This window comes from Vicugna pacos, chromosome 2 (assembly GCF_048564905.1).
Source record: "Vicugna pacos chromosome 2, VicPac4, whole genome shotgun sequence".
In the NCBI taxonomy this organism is placed as follows: Eukaryota; Metazoa; Chordata; class Mammalia; order Artiodactyla; family Camelidae; genus Vicugna; species Vicugna pacos.
In genome coordinates, this window is record NC_132988.1 from 59,384,264 (window position 1) to 59,399,433 (window position 15,170).

The 15,170-nt window shown below is 37.1% G+C and overlaps 1 protein-coding gene across 1 annotated transcript in view; it reads left to right on the forward strand.

The window, feature by feature from the left end:
- POLR2B (RNA polymerase II subunit B) overlaps positions 1–15,170 on the forward strand; it is a 44,637-nt gene that overhangs the window by 253 nt on the left and 29,214 nt on the right. The window contains exons 2-6 of the mRNA XM_006209950.4: positions 182–537; positions 5,620–5,692; positions 8,924–9,074; positions 14,380–14,492; positions 14,624–14,843. Coding sequence (XP_006210012.1) covers positions 519–537; positions 5,620–5,692; positions 8,924–9,074; positions 14,380–14,492; positions 14,624–14,843 — 576 coding nt within the window. The 5' untranslated portion in view covers positions 182–518. The remainder of the gene's footprint in view (positions 1–181; positions 538–5,619; positions 5,693–8,923; positions 9,075–14,379; positions 14,493–14,623; positions 14,844–15,170) is intronic.

Below are 15,170 nucleotides of genomic sequence, written 5' to 3' on the forward strand. Positions count from 1 at the left end.
TGCCGTTCAGAAATCACACTTTTGAACCTTTAAAAAAATTGAGGTATAGTTGATGTATACAGAAATCGGTTTTAAAGTTTCGTGTTTTTAAGTCTTTGAACTAAAAAAAAGCATCGAATGTTGCACACTCACAGCTCAATCTAAAACCTATTAGTATAGATTCTTTCTATTTTTTTTCCAGGTGCCATTATATGTGCAACAACATTGAAAACAAAAACTGTCATTGGCTGGATCCAACACTGAGACAGTAGTAGGAGTGGTCCTCGCCGTAAGCTACAGAAGCGGGGAACTGCAAATTGTGCATGTGCATACTAACACTTCGGGAACCTTTGCTTAAACTTCGCACAGGCGCAGACTTTACAATGACGTCTTTGTGGGCGGAGTTTTGCTTGGGACGCAGAGTATTCTGGGAACACCAGAGGCGGAAATCACTTCGCCTCACGCTGTGGATGTCGGCGGTTGCTGCGCGCTGTTCTCTGTGACTTCTAGAGTTTGGAGCTCGGGAACCGTTTGCCAACATGTATGACGCGGACGAGGGTAGGTGAACACTCCGCGGCGACCCACGTAAGGAGGGAAACGTGGGGAGCTGGACGAACAGGATTTGGGGCCTCTTTTCCGGCCCGCCGCGCAGCGTTTACAGACGTTTCCCTTACATTCCCTAGGCCCGGAGCGAATCCGTTACTGCAAGAGGTGGAGGGTGCAGGAAACGTAGTAATCTCAGTCAGGGAGAGTTTTTGTCTCCTACCTGCTCCTGAATAAACCTGACGCTCCCTTCCTGTATTGAAATAGCGTGCAGAACCATACGGCAAATAACCGTTGTTTTGATTTTTGTCTGAAGCAAAGGGCTCCTCGATTTCCCGTGAGGCCAGACCTAGTGGATTTATTGAATAGTTGAATTTTTGAGCGTAACCCTGTGCCAGGCATTGTGTTAGGCTCTGAAAATACGCCGGGGATAAGAAGTATAGTGCTTATGTGTTGGATGTAGGGGAAGGGATGGGTCTAGTTTGGCATTTCTTCACGCTGTCCTGTGCCAAATAAATTATCTTAAAAGATACATTTCTTCCTTTCACAAGATGACAGAATTCTAGGTGGTATGTATTTTACTGAACAGGGCCAATATACCGTTTTTTTCCCTTTAACTTGCAGAATTTTTAGTCATGTGTAGTGTATTTTCATTATGTATTTTTATTGCTTTCCCTTCCACTTTCCACAGCTACTATTTCAAACTTCATTTTCTTCTAGCTCCTGATCTCGTGTCCACCCCTCACATTTCTATTTATTCCCTCAGCTACTTAATGGAGAAAGTAAAAGTAAAAAAAAAAAAAGTGAATAGTACACTCTTAAGAATTGGGGGCGGCCCAAACCCAGTGAGGAAAAATGATGCCTTTCCTTTGTTTTTCCTGTCCTTATATCCTGGTTTCGTGATTGATTGATTAATTGATTGACAACTCAGGTTCTCTGTGCTCTGGTTGATTGACAGCTCAGGTTCCTTGTGTTCTGGTTAATTGACAGCTCAGATTCCTTGTGTTCTGAGTTGTTCCTTTCCCCTTCCTCTCCCCTTGCCCAATGCTCATTTCTATCTAAACTACCTAACAGAAGCAGAAACTAAACTGTTAAACTACACTGTTTAAACATCTCTTGTCTCATTTTTATCTTTGGTCTAGAAATGTGTTAGCATCATTGTATTCTTTTTTTTCTTAAGTCCTGTCTCAGAAAAAATTTTTTAGAAAGTTTTTTTAGCTTAATTTTTTGTAAGTTTTTATTACTTATTTTTATGGAGGGGTTAATTAGATTTGTTTGTTTGTTTACATGGAGGTACTGGGGATTGAACCCAGGACCTCATGGATGTTAAGCACATGCTCTACCACTGAGCTATACCTTCTCCATTTTATTTTTGAATGGAGGTACTGGGGATTGAACCCAGGGCCTTGTGCATGCTAAGCATGTGCTCTGCCACTGAGCTATTTCCCTCTCCCGTTTAGCTTAATTTTTTGAGTAGGTAATATATTCTCATTATTCATAAGCTAGGAAATATAAAAATGTTTAAAAAGTGTAAGGTCTTACTCTTGTCCACTGTCTGTCCCATGAAAACCTTCTGCTCAGGAGATAACCAGTGTGCTTAGATTGTGGTCTCTATAGATGATTTATGCATATTCAAACAAATATAAAAGGGATCCTCCCCCCCACCCCTTTTACAGATAAAAAGTAGCACCCACACTTTTCTGCACCTTTTTTTTTTTTGGTATATGTCTAAAAGATTTTCGTACTAGTACATAGAGAGCATCCTCATCTTTTTCTTACAAAATGTCGAATCTGTTCACTCTTCCTTCCCCTCTGCCACAAATCTAGTTCAGGCCACCACCATCTCTTGCCTAGATTACTTTCCCAGACTCTTAACTGGTTTGTATGCTTTCAGTTTCCTTGCCTCTCCAATCCAGTGTCTAACAGTAATGATCTTTCAGAAATGAAAATTTCTAGACACACTCTTACAAAATCTTGGAATGGTTTCTCACAGCTCTTTGGGTAAAGACCAAACACTTTTACCAGTCCAACATCACACTCTGTGCTTTGGCTACACTGGCCTTTTATTCCTTAAATATCTTTTGTTGTGGAACGATTTGCACAAGTGTTTTCTGTTTGTAGTTCTTTCTCTACCCTTTGCACCATCACCCGCTCCTTTTGCCTGGTATACTCCTATTAATTCATGCATGAGGTGTCTGTTCAACTCAGCTTTTGGGAAGTCTTCCCAACCTCCTGGTTGGGAAGGTCCTGGTTAGGACTGTCCATATCACTTCAGTTTAATTGAGTTTATGTTGTCTGTATCTCCCCAGTAGGTGATAGTCTTCTTGAACATACAGCCATCTTTTATCTTGTTTAAGGTGGTGTCTCCAATGCCTGGGACATAGTAAACAGACACAATGAATATTTGATAAGTGGATGAATGAATAAATTAGTCTCCTTTATGGATTCATCTTCCTTCACATGACTCTAACAGTGGTATTTCCAAATATCCTGCCTTCAGTCTTCTTTCTCTTTGTAAACTCTACTGTATTCTACCAACCACCTCTTAATGGTTCTGAACGCCTTATAATTTAGACTCCTTATTTGTGCTTAGTATTTATCTCCAGTTACCTACTGAAAGTATTTAAAGGGATAAATGACCTACAGCTGTAACTAAAGCTGACTTCATACCTCTCCTTTCCCAACCTTACTAGCTTCTTCTGCGTGGCTGTGGTAATAACATCTAGTCTGCCATGAAAGGTAGAAATCTGTAAGCCATTTTAGATACTTTTGTCTTTCTTACCTCCTCTCCCCCATGTGTAGGAATCAGTAATTCCAGACCATTCAAGAAGACTTTATTATATAATTTATTTTTGATATGTATCAAATTTTGAACCGAAGATTTTGTTTTTAATTGAGGTATAGTCAGTTTACAGTGTTGTGTCAATTTCCATGTACAGCACAATGCCCCAATCATACGTGAATATACATATATTCATTTTCATTTTCTTTTTCACTGTAAGCTACTACAAGGTATTGAATATAGTTCCCTGTGCCATACAGTATAAACTTGTTTATCTATTTAAAGGTCTTAAGTTTTACATACTATATATATAGGTCAGAAAAGAAAAAAAATGTAGCACACTTGATCTTTTACATAAGAAGATGAGACTAATATTAGACTAGTACACACCAATTTTTCAAGTACCCTGTTGGATAAATTACTATTGCTGCATAACTGCCCCAAAATTTGGCTGCTTAAAAATTGTTTAATATGCTCATTGTATTAAATGGGTCAGGAATTTGGACAGAGCATAGTAGGAATAGTTTGTTTGCTGCCTGATGTCAGTGGTTGAACTGGGAAGACTCAAAGCCTGGGTATTGACAGCTGGGACTGGGTGATCTGGAATGTTTACTCAGATTTCTGGCATTATACTAGAAGGACTCAAGGACCAGGATTGCTGACTGGAGCATCTATAAGTGGTTTCTCCCTATGATTTGGGCTTCTTCACCCAAAGTATACCATCCTTAGAGTAGTAGGACTTTTTGATGGCAGCTCAGGGCTCCAGAAGTAAGAGTTTCAGCAAACAATGTGGAATTGCATTGCTTTTCCTTACCTAGCTTCTAAAATCATGTAGCATTGCTTCAGCTGTATTCTGTTAGGTATTAGTTACAGGAGAGTCAAAAACCCACCCAGATTCAAGGGGAGGAAACAGACCCTATATATTGATGGTAGGAGTGTCAAGATCACTTTATAAAAGAGCATGTGAAATGGAAGCTGTGGTTGTGGCCATCTTTGGAAAAGACAGCCTGTCATCCTTGTGCATGTGTGAAATGTTGCTGGAATAGACACCCCTCCTTAAGGTATTGCTCAGCTATTGGAATCCTTTGCTGACTCCTCCCTATTACTGTAATCTCTGACTCCAATCTCTGAGGAGCCTATGGATCAGAGAACTGCAAGCTTGTTTCTGATGAACATAGATGCAAAAATCCTCAACAAAATATTAGCAAACAGAATCCAACAGCACATAAAAAGAGATTATATACCATAATCAAGTTGGGTTCATCTCAGGGACACAAGGATGGTTCAACATACGCAAATCAGTCAGTGTAATACATCACATCAACAAGAAAAAGGACAAAAACTGCATGATCATCTCAATAAATGCAGAAGAAGCATTTGATAAAATTCAACACCCATTTATTATTAAAAAAAAAAACTCTCACCAAAGTGAGTATAGAGGGAACATATCTCAACATAATAAAAGCTATATAACAAACCCACAGCCAGCATAGTATTCAACAGTGAAAAACTGAAAACCTTCCCACTAAAATCTGGGATAAGACAAGGTTGTCCACTCTCACCACTCCTATTCAACATAGTCTTGGAAGTCCTAGCCACAGTAGTCAGGCAAGAGAGAGAAATAAAAGGGATCCAAATTGGAAAAGAAGAGGTAAGATTGTCACTATATGCAGATGACATGAAGCTATGTATAGAAAACCCTAAAAGTTCCACACAAAAACTACTAGAACTAATGAAAGAATTCAGCAAAGTAGCAGGTTAGAAGATTAACGTACAAAAATCAGTTGCATTTCTTTACACTAACGATGAATCAACAGGAAAAGAAAGTAAAGAAACAATCCCTTTTAAAATAGCACCCAAAGTAATAAAATACTTAGAAATAAATCTAACCAAAGAGATGGAAGACTTATACATGAAGAACTATAAAACATGAGTTAAGGAAATTAGAGAAGACTTGAAAAAATGAAAAGATATCCTAGTTATCATTACAGTTAACTATTAATGAGACTTACGTGGACTTTCTGGAGAAGATGGAACAGTTACAAATTCAAATGACTTGCACTAAACCTTTTTCATGAGGCCTCTTTTATGTATTGGGAGAATACCTATGTGACATAGATCTTCATATATGCAGATATATACCTACGTATACTATTTTATTACAATTTAAGTAGTGTAACAACTGAAATTTAACAAAAGTGGAGGTAAAGGGATTGTTTTTTATTTAATAGAGAAATGTATTTCTGCTACTTCATATCATAGGAGCAAGATGTGAAGTAGTATTTATTGCAGATGAGTTTTGTTTTTTTTTACAGATATGCAATATGATGAAGATGATGATGAAATCACCCCAGATTTGTGGCAAGAGGCATGCTGGATTGTAATTAGGTAACTTTTTAGACCAAACTGAATAAGCTTTAAAAGCTGCTGTAAGCTAAACAGGGATTTCCTACTTACTCTGTTCTTGGAAATCAGATGTTCTATGTGAATATGCTGTTGGAGAGCTGGTTTGTCATTTTACTTATTTAAATATTTAACTTTAACTTAAAATATTTTGAATTTATAGAAAAGTTACACAAAGAATTCATGTACACTTCACCCAGATTCCCTAAATGTTAACCTTAAGCTCTATTTTCTTTGCCTTTTTCTTTATCTACATATTTGCTTCTAAAACATTTGAGAGACAGTTGCTTAGCTTAAGAGTACTCTTATATAATCATAAGTCACCAAAATGAGGATATTGATTAATGCAGTACTCTTGTTTAATCTAGAACGTTACCTGGATTTGGCTGATTTCCCACTAATGTTTATAACAAAATAAAACTTTTCTGATCCTGGATCCAACATAAAATCACATTGCATTTAGTTTTCATGACTTTTTCTTTTGTTTCCTGTAATCTAGAACAGTTCCTCAGTCTTCCTCTTTTTTTTTTTCCCCTTTTTTGAGGGTTACAGTCCACTTACTTTTTAGAGTGCTCCTCAATTTGGGTTTGTCTGATGTTTCCTCATAATTAGATTCAGATGATTGCCTCTGGTAGTGGTGATGTTCTGCTCTCACTGCATTATATCAGGAAGCACATGATGCCTGTTTGTTGCACTGCTGGTGCTGTTAATTTGATCCCTTGGTGTTCTCATTGTTTTAAATGGATAAAGTTACAATAGGTTGTATTTCAGCCCACATTCCCGTCCAATTCTGAGTGTAATTAAACTAATAAAGTTCAGTAAGAAGCCTTACCTATAGGTAAATAATAAAGTAACATCTTGTTATGTTAGAATATAAAATGCTACAACTCTCCTCTCTTACCAAACTGGCAGTTACTTTGTATATAGCAACGTGTTGATGCCTCTCTAAGAACCACCATCTCCAAGATGCACATCCTCTTAGTTGACACTCTCTTCCTTTTCAAAGAACCACACGCCTCTGACTTTCTACCATTTGTATTTTGGAGTAAAACTGAACCTTTGCCAAACATTGTTTTGTTAAAAATATATTGAGTTTTTCGGATGTAAGTACTTAGTTATTTTTCTGTTAAAGATGGGCTATAAACACTTTGCATTGAGACATTAGTATCTTCCAGATGTTTGAGTATTAAACACCAAGAGATATTTTATTAGGAAACAATAACCAGGTAGATGTTTGGGGTATGCCTATATTCTATGATCTCCAGGGAGAAAGAATATTTTGATGTTAGCCAAAAAAGAATAGTTTTCAGCATGTGGCAGATTGCTCAAAGATAAGATATTCTTTTTGAACAGTCATTGCATTTAATATTTGTTACAGAATAAAATACTATTTGATTTTTACATTTGAATTGATTGTAGGTGCTTTGGCTGTTGTGAGATGACATTTTGTTTTTTCACTATTTAACATCAAATGCTTTCCCAAACAATGTGAATGTGATATCACTTAATATCACCAGTGACTTCAGTAAGATGACTTTTTGTACAAGTCATGATCCCATAAATAGGAAATATTCATATAGTTGAGGCGTTTAAAGGATAGCATTCTAATGAGGTGCCACTTTTCTAATGATTTGGGGGAAAGTAGCTGTGGTTCAGTTTCCTGGGAGAAGGAAATTTGTCCGTGGTTTTGTAATGATTTTTCATTGTAAATTGTCCATAGAAATCATTGCTGTTTATCTTACAGGCAGTGCCTTCCGTGTGCTTCTTACATATCACTGGCTGACCTAAGTGGCTGTGAGAAATTTCTTTCCTGTTAGTTCACAGTCTCTGCTGAAGGAAATTGCCCCCACCATTCTCTAGGCTGTACCTTTTCCAGGGATCATCGTGTACTGTGTTCTCCACCATAAGACCTAACCTCCAATATTGGCAACCATGGTTGATTAAATCAGGGTGGGGCCTTGACCCAAAGTCAATCAGTCTGTAGGCTGGCCAGTGACCTGTGAGGTGATTTGATAATGCCAAATTGGGAGGCTAATGATTAGCCGGGCTGTGCATGTTATCTCAGAAAATTGATGTGGGGATGAGGGAGTCATTATTTACTAGGGGTAAGGGGCTAGAAGCTAAGTCCAGCCATACAGCTGTTCCTGGGTGGTGGGGAGAGGAGAGATTTCCTCTTGCAAACAGCATGTCTACTCTTTTCTGGTCTCTGTCCTTCTTTAGGGCTTCACCATTTGATTTCTCTGTCTACGCTACCAGCTCTGATCTCTAATCCATGTCCACTTTTAATGATCAGTTATTTGCTGAGTATTTTCATTTGAATGACTTAATCTCATGTTACCATTAACATATTCAAAACAGAATAATCTTTACCTAAAATTGAAATTCTTATATATGCTATATTTTAGTCATTTGATAACATCCTCTCATTCAAATTAAAGTTATTTTTATCTTTTTTCTTCCTTTTTAAAAATTATATAAGTTTCAGGTGTACAGCATTACAGTTCAACATCTGTATACACTACCGAGATCCCCACCACAGTCTAGTGATAGTGATTATCACTAATGCTGATAATCAACATTATCATCATCCATCAACATACAGTTGACCCCCTTCACCCATTTCACTCACCCACCAGCCCCCTCCTCTCTGATAACCACTAATGTGTTCTCTGTCTATGAGTTTTTGTTTTCTTTTGTTGGTTTGTTGGTTTTGTTTTACTTGTTTTTGTTTTTAGATTCCATGTATAAGTGAAATTATATGGTATTTGTTTTCTCTATCTGACTTATTTCTATTAGCGTAATATGCTCATGGCCCATCCATGTTGTTGCACTTATTTTTATCTTTGACAATGCATTTTCTTTTGTTTCTCTCCTGACACCTTTTTCAAGAAGTGTTTCAAAGAGGTTATATGCAATTTATCGGTAAAGGACATTTGTAAATTAGGGCTTCCTTATAATTCTTATGTCGTGCTTTAAATCATTTTACCTGTAAGTATAAGTCTCATTTCCTCAAACTTAACAGTAAGTTCTACAAAGGAAGTGTTACTTGTTTCACCCCTTTTTTGGATACCTTAGATATTTTTATGTACTGATGAGTATAGAGTATTTGGTATTTAATAATTAGTATTTGTTGACTTTTATGATAATGAAAATGGGGAAATATGCTAGAGAACATCACTGAGTTGTAACTGATTATGAACCCAAATGTTTTCCCAGTTCCTATTTTGATGAGAAAGGCTTGGTCAGACAACAGTTGGATTCTTTTGATGAGTTTATTCAGATGTCTGTTCAAAGAATTGTGGAAGATGCTCCACCTATTGACCTACAAGCCGAAGCTCAGCATGCTAGTGGAGAAGTTGAAGAACCGGTAAGATGGTTATTCTGATAAAGTAACATAAATAGAAGAAGAGTATTGATTTGAAATTTCAGTCCTTCTCTCACCTGGCCTAAAGGTTATAAAAAAAAAAGTACATGTTTTTTGTAGTGTGCTGATAATATCTTCAAGCAGCTCCTGATTTATTCTTATTAAGGGAGAGATGTATTTTTTGCAAGTAATGCAAAACTCTAATCCTAATTCAGATAGTAGGTAGTTAATAGCCAGGGAGAGGAAACTCAGAGATACCGTGAACTACTAAGAGAAGCAAGCCAGAAATAGTCATATTGCTTCAGAAAACTCCACTTTTTTCTTTCAGTGTAAGAAATCATAAAAGTAAAAGTATGTGAAGGATTTTTTCACTTTATTATTTGTTGCATGAACTACATTATTATATCAATATAAGAGATAATAAGGGAGAATAAACCAAACATATCAGCTATTTTAATTTTTGTAAGTTCATTGTAGTCTTTGTTTTCACATATGCATGTTTTTAGTGTTGTTAAAATTATGGTAAGTGTATAATTTTAGAATCTAGTTTTATATGAGTGATTGTAAAAAAGTATGTAGTCCAAAATAAAGGCTGACCCTAGTTTTTGAGAGGTAGAGAGACAGTATGCCTCAGTATGATGGGCCTTGAGAGACAGGAAAAACTGACAAAGTAGGGCAGGGAGAGCCCCACAAGTAGAGTTAGACAGAGGGAGAGGTTGTTACTTCTAGCCAGTTCAGTCCCTCTTTTGTGTAGCTGAGCTTATAAGAGCTGTTGTATTATTCTTATTCTGGTTGGAGGTGCTGCACAGACCTTTGCTGTTAAGAACAAAAATAATTTGATCTTTTGGCACTGTTTTGGAAAAATGGGCATGAAATTCCTTTTTTATACTTATGGCATCTTCACTTCACGATCTTTGCAAAACAAGGGAGATGATGTAACAGTCATATTCAGAGTACTAGAATAAGTACTATTGGAGGGAAAGATTTCTCAAGCTGGGATTTTAGAGCTTAGTGGAAGAGATGGGAGGGACTTAAGCTGACCGTGAAGGGCGTTTGTTTTACTAGAGAAAAAATAATCATTTCAGCAAAAAATACTTGGTGTGTTTGGCTTGGGGATGGAATGGGAACCACAGTAGCCAATGTATTGTTTTTTGGTTTGATCTGTTCTTAATGAGTGTTAGTGGAAGATAAGGTGGAAGCAGATTGTCATATGCTTTGGATTTTTGGATGTCATGAAGAATTGTGGAAAGATTGTCAAAGAAGTACATAAAATATTTTGTTTTTTATTTTATTTTATCTTATTTTATTTTATACTTACTTACTTACTTATTTATTTATACTAATAGACTTTATTTTTTTAGAGCAGCTTCAGGTTCATAGCAGAATTGAGCAGAAAATACAGAGTTTGCACAGAGCCCTCCCCACCTGAACAGATATACTCCCCTACCCTCAACATCCTTTATCAGTGTGGCATATTTGGTACAATCAACGTGGGCACATTATTATCAACAAAAGTCCATAGTTTATATTAGGATTCACTCTTGACGCTATACATTCTACTCTTTGACAAATGCATAATGATATGTAGCCACCACTATAGTATCATACAGAATAATTTCATTGCCCTAAAAATCCCTTGTGCTCCATCTGTTCATTCCTCCCTCCCTCCCTCTCCCCAAACCCCTGGAAACCATGATTCTCTTTATTGTTTCTGTAGTTGTGCCTTTTCCAGAGTGTCATTTGGTTGGAATCATAGTTTGTAGCCTTTTTAGACTGGCTTCTTTCATTTAGTAATATGTCTTTTAAGTTTCTTACATGTCTTTCAATGTCTTGATAGCCCATTTCTTTTTTTTTTTAACTGCACATGTATTTTTAAATTTATGTATATGTACTGTTTGTTGTTTCTAAGAACGTTTATGGCTTTAGCTTTTTAAACTGACATAGTTATCAAAGGAATAAAGTCAACCACAAAGTAAGAGTTAATTCAAAAAGATACATACACCCTGCTGTTAACAGCAACATTATTTATAATTGCCAAGATATGGAAGCATCCTAAGTGCACATCAGTAGTTGAGTAGATAATGAAGGTGCAGCATATATATATATAATGGAATACAATTCATCCATAAGAAAGGATATTTTGCCTTTTTACAGCCCTTCATTTCCTTTTTTTTCTAACTTCAAAAACCAGGATTTTATAACCAGCATAAACATCTCTATTACATCAAAAACATCAAAATACTTAGAAATAAACTTAGCCAAGGAGGTTAACTTGTACTCTGAAAACTGAAATGACACAAAGAAATGGAAAGATTTCTTGTGCTTTTGGGTTGGAATAATCAACAGTATCAAAATGGCCACACTACCCAAAGCAAGCCACAGATCCAATGCAACCCCCATCAAAATACTCAGGACGGTCCTCACAGAACCAGAACAAACAATTCCAGAATTTATTAGGAACTACAAAAGACTCCGAACAGCCAAAACAATCTTTTGTAAGTCTTTTTCTTTTTTTTTTGTCTTTCTTCTTTCTGTTCTCTTTTCTTATGGTTTGATGACTAGAGAAGTTCCTTTAACACTTGTTGTAAAGCTGGTTTGGTGGTGCTGAAATCTTTTAGCTTCTGTTTATCTGTGAAGCTTTTGATTTCTCCATCAAGTCTGAAAGAGAGCCTTGCTGGATAGAGTATTCTTGGTTGTAAGTTTCCCCCTTGCATCACTTTAAATATATCATGCCACTCCCTTCTGGCCTGTAAAGTTTCTGCTGAAAAATCAGCTGATAACCTTATGGGAGTTCCTTTGTATGTTATGTGTTGCTTTTCTCTTGCTAATTTTAATATTTTCTCCTCATCCTTAATTGTTGTCAATTTGATGACTATGTGCCTTGGTGTGTTCCTCTTTGGGTTGATCCTGTGTGGTACTCTCTGTGCTTCCAGGACTTGGGTGACTATTTCCTTTCCCAAGTTGGGCAAGTTTTCAGTGATTATCTCTCCAAAAATTTCCTCAGGTCTTTTCTCTTTCCCTTCTCTTTCTGGGACCTCTATAATGCAAATATTAATGCATTTCATGTTTTCCCAGAGTTCTCTTAAACTATCCTCATGTCTTTTCATTCTTTTTTCTTTTTTCTGTTCTGCAGTAGTGATTTCCACTAATCTGTCTTCTGGCTCACTGATCCGTTCTTTTGCCTAATCATTTAGTCTATTCTTGGTTCCTTCTAGTGTGTTATTCATTTCAGTGATTTTTCCTTCAACTGTTTGGGTATTCTTTATATTTTCCACCTCTTTGCTAAAAACTTCACTCTGTGCATCTATATTCCTCTTGAGTTCTCTGAACATCTTGGCCATCAGCACTTCAAACTCTTTCTCAGATAAATTGCCTATGTCCTCATCACTTATTTCTTCTGGGATTTTATCTTGTGCCTTGGCCTGGGAGATACTTCTTTGCCTCCTTATATTGTCTATCTCTCTGTTTGTGGATTCCTTCCACAGGCTTTGGGATTGTTGTTTTCTTATTTCTAGTTATCTGCCCCTGGTGGATGAGGCTGGTCTAGAGGCTTATGCAGGTTTCCTGGCAGGAGGAGCCAGTGCCTGCCCACTGCTGGGTGAAACCTGGTCCTGGACCTCTGGTGGGTAGGAGGGCTGTGTCTAGAGGCCTTTGTAGCTTAGGAGGTCTGCTGATGGGTGGGGCTGTGTTCCCACCCTTCTGTTGTTTGGCCTGAGGCTTCCCTACAGGCTGTTGGGTGGGGCTTGGTCTTGGTGCTAATGATTCAATCAGGATGGCAGCCTCCAGGAAACTCCTATAGATGAACACTCCCAGAAATGTCCGCCACGAGCTTTTATGTCCCCTGGGTGAGCCGCAGCCTTCCCCCACGTCTCCAGGAGACCCTCCAAATCCAGCAGGCAGGCCTGGCCCAGGTTTCAATGAAATCACTGCCTCTGCCCTTGGACCTGGTGCACGAGAGTTTGCATGTATGCTTCCCAAGCGAATGTAGTCTCTTTCCCCTAGCCGCATGGGGCTCCTGAAACTGTGCCCCGCTGGCCTTCAGAAGCAGATGTCCTGGGGTCTCCTTCTCTTCCCAATGCTAGAACCTGAGCTAGGGAGCCTGACGTGGGGCTTAGAGCTCTCACTCCCGTGGGAGGGCCTCTGCGACTTAACTGTTCTTCAGCCCACCCGGGTGTATGGGGCCCAGTTATACCGCGAGCATGCCCCCCTACCATCCTGTTGTGCTTCCGTCTTTATGTTTCCAGTTGCAAAAGATCTTTTTTGCTAGGTTCCAGTCTTTTTTTCGATGATTGTTTATCATTCAGTTGTGGTTTCATTGTAGTTGTGAGGAGAGGCGAGCTCATGGTCCTGCCACTCTGCCATCTTGACTGGAAAATCCATGAAGAATTGTTTTAAAAATGTTGCTTTGGAAGTGATGTTTCTTTGGAGTGGGAAGAGGCTGGAGGCAGATAAAAATCTTGAAATAATTTTCAGTAAGTTTCAGATAATAATAATAACTAGGGTGATGGTGGAAATGAGAAGTTGGATGACTGAATTCCTTTTGGTTCATTATCACCATGAGTTCTCTTTGCTTTTTACTCACTCCAGTTTGGGAAGCTTGGGTATCAGGAGTTTTCCTTTAGTGGTCAGCTTCGTTCCATCTTTTTCTTTACTGAGATTTGATTTGAGAGGGATCCGCTATCCATTTAGCTGTGGAAAGTTCTCATGGATTTAGTTTTATTGGGTAGCAAATAGATATTTAATAAACTTTTCTTTTTTCCTCTTTTTGTTTTTTTAAGGTGGGCTGAGTCAGCCAAGGTTAGAAATTCTCATATCTTTATGTAGAATAGTAATTAGTATTTTCTGTATGTTTAATTGGAGAGCTAGGTTTACTTTTTCTATGTTCTGTTGAATAGTTGAGAGCATGTTTCTAATTGTTTGAATGTGTATTTTTTTTATTTTCTGGTGACTTTGTATACCTGACCAGAACTAAGGAGAGGTCACATGAAATGGCTATATAGATCGTTATTTAAATCCATTTCAATTATTTGATATGAACTCAGAGCATATGATATGTGCTTAGTCTTTATTTAGTTGTGATATGCTCAGTTTCTTTTTGTCTTCCATCTTAAGAAAATGATGAAGTATAAAACTTGACATCTTTGGAATATGGATGTTAACTTTGGAGAGTCCTCATTTTAGTAAAGTGATTAATTTTGGCATTTTCTAGATCTGTTTCTACTCAAAATGTTGATGTCAATTAAAATGGAATCAGATCTTTTATGGAAAAAATTATTTACCCTTTTCATGGTTTTTGGTTTTATTTTAGCCAAGGTATTTGCTGAAATTTGAGCAAATTTACCTCTCCAAGCCTACCCATTGGGAAAGAGATGGTGCTCCTTCACCAATGATGCCAAATGAGGCCAGATTAAGAAATCTCACGTAAGAAAAATTTTTTTTTTTCCAGCAATTCTAGAAAAATTCTGGAAAATACAATTCTGAAGATAAAATTTTAACCAGTTGGTAGTTTCAGCAAATACCTTACTATTAATTATGATCTTTTATTTTCAAAGGTACTCTGCTCCACTTTATGTTGATATAACCAAAACAGTCATTAAAGAAGGTGAAGAACAACTTCAGACACAGCATCAAAAGACTTTTATAGGAAAAATTCCAATTATGTTGCGTTCAACTTACTGCCTATTGAATGGCTTAACAGATCGTGACCTTTGTGAGTTAAATGAATGCCCCTTGGATCCTGGTGGCTACTTTATTATTAATGGATCAGAAAAGGTATGATAGCATTATTTTTAAAAAATTACAAAATAATTATTAAGATTTAAATTGTGAAAGTTGAAATTAAAAGGTAAACTTTTCTATTGAATTTCTACTAAACCGTAACTTTATTTAGCTGTGTATGATATATGCACTGGAAATTTATGTGATCAGTTGTTTGAACTTAGATGTTTCTGTGAAGCATTTTTGCAAAATGGAGTTTGTAAACGTCAAGAATTGATGTTTCATTGAGGTTGTATGATGAGATTAAATTAAGATGCAGCTTTCACTGTTCTTTTTACTTCAAAGACCTTCAGGATTTTATGGCTGTAACCTTTATTGTCC